Source organism: Gymnoscopelus braueri (genome assembly GCF_963280865.1).
Source record: "Gymnoscopelus braueri genome assembly, chromosome: 6".
In the NCBI taxonomy this organism is placed as follows: Eukaryota; Metazoa; Chordata; class Actinopteri; order Myctophiformes; family Myctophidae; genus Gymnoscopelus; species Gymnoscopelus braueri.
Window position 1 is genome coordinate 41,258,745 of NC_137607.1, and position 4,765 is coordinate 41,263,509.

Here is a 4,765-nt window from a genome sequence, read left to right on the forward strand (position 1 = left end):
GCATCCTAACGGAATGTTATTGCTCTGCCTTTTGTGTGCCTCGAAAACGGTGCCAAAACATAACCTTATTCCTAACCTTAACCTCAGTAAAACTATGGCTAACCCTAAAGTTATTTCTAACCTTATCCTCAGTAAAACAAATACAATAATACAAGAACCGCTGGGGACGAGCGGTCCGCGAACAAAACAAAATGGGGACGTGTTTTGGGGCGAGTCTTCCGGTTTTCCCCTCGGAGAGGCTGCTGTCCCGCGCAATGCTGGTTATGCTGCTCCGCTATCAAACTCACGATCTTGCGGCGAGCCGCGAGCAGCAGCGCCCTGCTGCTGCAGACAGCAAGCCGGCCGGAGGAGAGCCGTGTCCCGGTCGTTTGCGCGCCACGTGTCGCGGGCTCTGCAGCAGCTGGAGGTGTGTGTGTGTGTGTGTGTGTGTGTGTGTGTGTGTGTGTGTGTGTGTGTGTGTGTGTGTGTGTGTGCGCGCGCGCGCGGTTCTGTGAGCTTTGCATATCAGACAAATAGAGGGTGCACCACAGGGGCACCGAGCAACACACGTCAGCCCCCTATACTATATGTCGTTAACAGTAGATCATTTGATTTTGACAGAAGAGAAAAGGGGTTCTGTTCTGTCAGAGGAGTCGGAGGATGCTTTATCCCGAAGAACATATTCAAACTTTGTATTTAAGACCACGTACGGCTTGTGGCTGTTTGAATGTTTAATGTTTAATAGGACCTGCATTGACTGTTAGATATTCAGTAGCCTTGGATCAAAACTATCATAGATGTATTTTATCGATTTTTTATCTACGAAAGTAAAAGTCAGGCTTGATAAAAATACATCTATGATAGTCTTGATCCAAGGCTAGGATATTCAGAATGTATTCTCAACTAGTGTGTGTGGGGCTAAAAATAATTTATTTATCGCCACAATCACCCAACTTATCCTTTCAGTTTAGTCTTTAACAGCGTTCGGAATTGATGCATGTCAATAATTTATATGGCGCAGTTACGTGTGTGTGTGTGTGTGTGTGTGTGTGTGTGTGTGTGTGTGTGCGTGTGCGTGCGCGCGCGCGCTCCTCCAGCTGCGATAAAGATAAGGAAGCGGAGTTATGACCTGAAATGTAATGCCTTGAAGACGGCGGCGCGCCTCGCCTGCCTCAGTGCCTGAGCCCCGACCACAGGCGAGGCATCGCTCTAATCGCGCGCTGCTCCCTGGCTCAGCGCTCCTCGCAGCTCCTCCTGGCTCACATTCCGATAAGCCCCGATCCGAGCGCACGGTAGGCGTGGTTTTCCCAGGCTCTTAAAACAGCAGCTGCTATTTACCTTCCCTCTAATGTAAACCACCACCGCCACCCCCAGCCCGGCAGCCAAACCTCAACCACCACCGCTCATAAAACATCCTGGCACGTGCTCCACATTCACAGTACAGCTCGCATGCCGACAGATGTCAAAGTGCCAAATTCGTACAGAGGCTTTGTGAGGAGCTAGTATAGTAGGGGCCTGCATGGCAGACAGTGTCTGTGATGAGGGGAGAGGAAAAAAAAGAGAGAGTTTTGACATGAGTCTCCATATGTTGTCGATTCCCCAATAATTAAAACGGGCTAATGTAATGTAGGCTAGTATACACCCCCAGCAATGAATGTTTCACAACATGATAGTTTATAAGTAGCTACAAATGGGTTACTTAAAACTTGCTGAGTTAAGAAAACATTTTAGCTTTATTACAATGTTTTTAGAATTCAACCAGTGGCCCACTGGTACAATTACCTCAAGGTTTAAGGGGGGTAAATTAGAAATGTTACTTTATTGTGGAACTGGCAGTATGTGTTACTGATAATGTCTCAGTCTGGAATGTTTCCTCCACTCCAGTCCCCACTCACACACACCTTTCTGTGCGTTTTTCTTAAAACTCGCGGATCAAACATGCCGAGTCAAGTCAGCCACTCATGCCGTGGTGCCTGGCTGCAGTGCTGGCTGCTGCTGGTGGTAAGTCAGTCAGCGGCTCAAGTGTTAATATGTAAACGGGGAATGATTGAAGGCAGCCCCGGCTGTGCCCTAAACCCGGGCCGCGCGCCATTGGCCGTCAGCTCAAACGCCAAACAACCAATGGGAGGGCGCCGACCACGAGCCATCCTCCCCTCCGGGCCGCGTGTCCCTCGCGCTGATTGGTGGAAAGTTACTGTGGGAAAGAAAGTTTGGGAAGTTTCACACGAGCCGTTCGCGTGCAGTCCGAGATATAAATAAGACCCACACGCAGAGGCTGCAGACAGACCGACCGCTTCCGCGCACTGATCTTTAGCTGCTCTGACATCACTGTCTGAACCCTGCTCTGCTCTCTGGATGGGACACTTGCGTCTCCTCGCATAGGTGCAACTGCAACAACAAAACAACAACACAGTTAAAGGATTGTAATATCTCTATTCTCAGGATCTCTTTTTTTTTGTGGGACTTTTGAATTTCACGACTTGAAGTGCGGTGTATTTTCCCCCCTTGTGAGACCAGTGGAGTGTATAATTTTGCCGTTGTTGCGCTTTGCGGTGGGATATTTCAAGAAGAATCAAGATGCCTTCCGATATGATGGAAAAATCCTCCTCCTCTCCGGTCGCTGCCACCCCGGCTAGTATGAACACGACCCCCGATAAACCCAAGACAGCGTCCGAACACAGAAAGGTTGGTACTTTACATCTGATGATGAACGAGACGTTATGATGTTTGTGTCGCTCCACGTTATACGCACTGGGGCTGCAAGAACAGGAGATTCTCTGCGCAGCACGAAAAAACCAGAGAGAGAAATTAACGATTTTCTGTTTTCATTTTTATTTTTAATCTAGTCGTCCAAGCCAATAATGGAAAAGAGGAGACGAGCCAGAATCAACGAGAGCTTGGGACAGCTGAAAACACTCATCCTGGACGCGCTCAAAAAAGACGTGAGTACCGCTAAAAGCTCATCTGCTCTGCTCATGAATGAATTATTGGCTCCTTGTTTCATGTATATATGCCTCAATGGACTCTGAATATGTCGAAGACTGACAGCGATGTTCCCCCCTTTCTCTCTCCTCAGAGCTCCAGACATTCTAAACTTGAAAAAGCGGACATCCTGGAGATGACGGTGAAGCACCTCCGGAACCTCCAGAGGGCTCAGATGACTGGTAGGTTACCGGAGCAGAGCTGTCCCACGGAATGATTTCACCCACATATATCCATCATGTTGTACCGAGTCTAGTCTCGTCAAATCAAATAGATTGAAATAGCATATGGATGCATGTGTAGCCTATTTAGCCTAGTGATGCCCTATACATAGGCTATTACATAATTATACACATTATTATAGCACTGTTTCCCTAACAGTGGGTCGGGACCCATGTTTGGGTCGTGGACCAATATTTCTGGGTCGCGAGTAAATATCCCATTGTTTTTCCGTTTCCTACATTTAAAACATATTTTTTTCAAAAGCAGTTCATAAATAAAATAAAATCTAATAATTTAATTAAAAAAAGTTTAAGAAGTTGTGGAAGTAGCAGATCTACAAGCTCACAACGCTGCGCAAAGCGTCCCATTGTGAGCTTGTAGATCTGCTATTTTCACTGTTTGGGTCCCGGGCAAACATCCAATTTCTCTTTTGGGTCTTGAGCTAAACAGTTTGGGAAATCACTGCATTATAGGACATAGCCTACACTATTTAGATAATTGCATGTGTTTGCAGTTGAAATGATAATCGTGGAGATCTTTGGCTGACCGATGTTTACTTTTTATTCCTCTAGCTGCTCTAAACACAGACCCCACCGTCCTGGGGAAATACCGCGCGGGATTCAGCGAGTGCATGAACGAAGTCACCCGGTTCCTGTCCACCTGCGAGGGAGTCAACACCGAGGTCAGGACGCGGCTCCTGGGCCACCTGGCCAACTGCATGACGCAGATCAACGCCATGAACTACCCCACCAGCCAGCATCAGCTCCCCATCGGCGGCCCTCCTAACCATCCCTCCTTCGCCCAGTCTATGGTCCAGATCCCCGGCAACGGATCATCGCCTCAGTCCGGTGTCATGCCCATGGTGCCCTGCAAGGGAGGCTCGATCCCGGCCAGTTTACCGTCGGACGCCACTAAAGTGTACGGGGGCTTCCAGATCGTCCCCGCCTCGGACGGACAGTTTGCCTTCCTCATCCCCAACGCGGCTTTTGCGCCCAACGGGCCCGTTATCCCCGTTTACGCGAACAATGTGAGCAATACGCCGGTTCCCGCGGCCGTGTCTCCCGGCGCGCCATCGGGGAACTCGGACTCGGTGTGGCGACCGTGGTGAGAAGGAGAAAGGGACCGTATCTAAAATCAGTGGTTCTCAACCTGTGGGTCGAGACCCCCAAGGGGGTCACAGATGACAGTGAAGTGACAATTTTATGGACCTTAAAGACCTTTTTGATACCTCAAAAAAGAAAGAAAGAAAAGAAAAAAGACCAAATTGTCAAATAATATAAGAAAGAGGCAAGAATTGTGAAAATAGCCGGTCTATAAGCTCACGATGTTGTGAGCTTGTAGATCTGCTATTTTCACAATATTTATCTGTGGAACTGAGTCAAACTAAATGTAATGCCTCCTACAATTCCAAGTGCTTGTCAGGGTGGGGGGTCCCCAGTTCAAATATGATTATTTTGGGGGGTTGTGGCCTGAAAAGGTTGAGAACCACTGATATAAATGACTCTTATCACGACACTTACAGTTCTCTTCTTTGTCCAATGTTACACAAGTTTGTTTTTTGGATCTTTTTTGTTTGTTTTGA

General features: G+C 47.9%; 1 protein-coding gene across 1 annotated transcript in view; it reads left to right on the forward strand.

The window, feature by feature from the left end:
• Positions 1-2,252: 2,252 nt before the first annotated feature.
• The window catches only part of her6 (hairy-related 6), a 2,746-nt gene continuing 233 nt past the window's right edge, over positions 2,253-4,765 (forward strand). Inside the window, exons 1-4 of the mRNA XM_080431930.1 lie at positions 2,253-2,664; positions 2,826-2,921; positions 3,056-3,143; positions 3,756-4,765. The exon at positions 3,756-4,765 is cut by the window's right edge and continues 233 nt beyond it. Coding sequence (XP_080288056.1) covers positions 2,557-2,664; positions 2,826-2,921; positions 3,056-3,143; positions 3,756-4,291 — 828 coding nt within the window. The 5' untranslated portion in view covers positions 2,253-2,556 and the 3' untranslated portion in view covers positions 4,292-4,765. The remainder of the gene's footprint in view (positions 2,665-2,825; positions 2,922-3,055; positions 3,144-3,755) is intronic.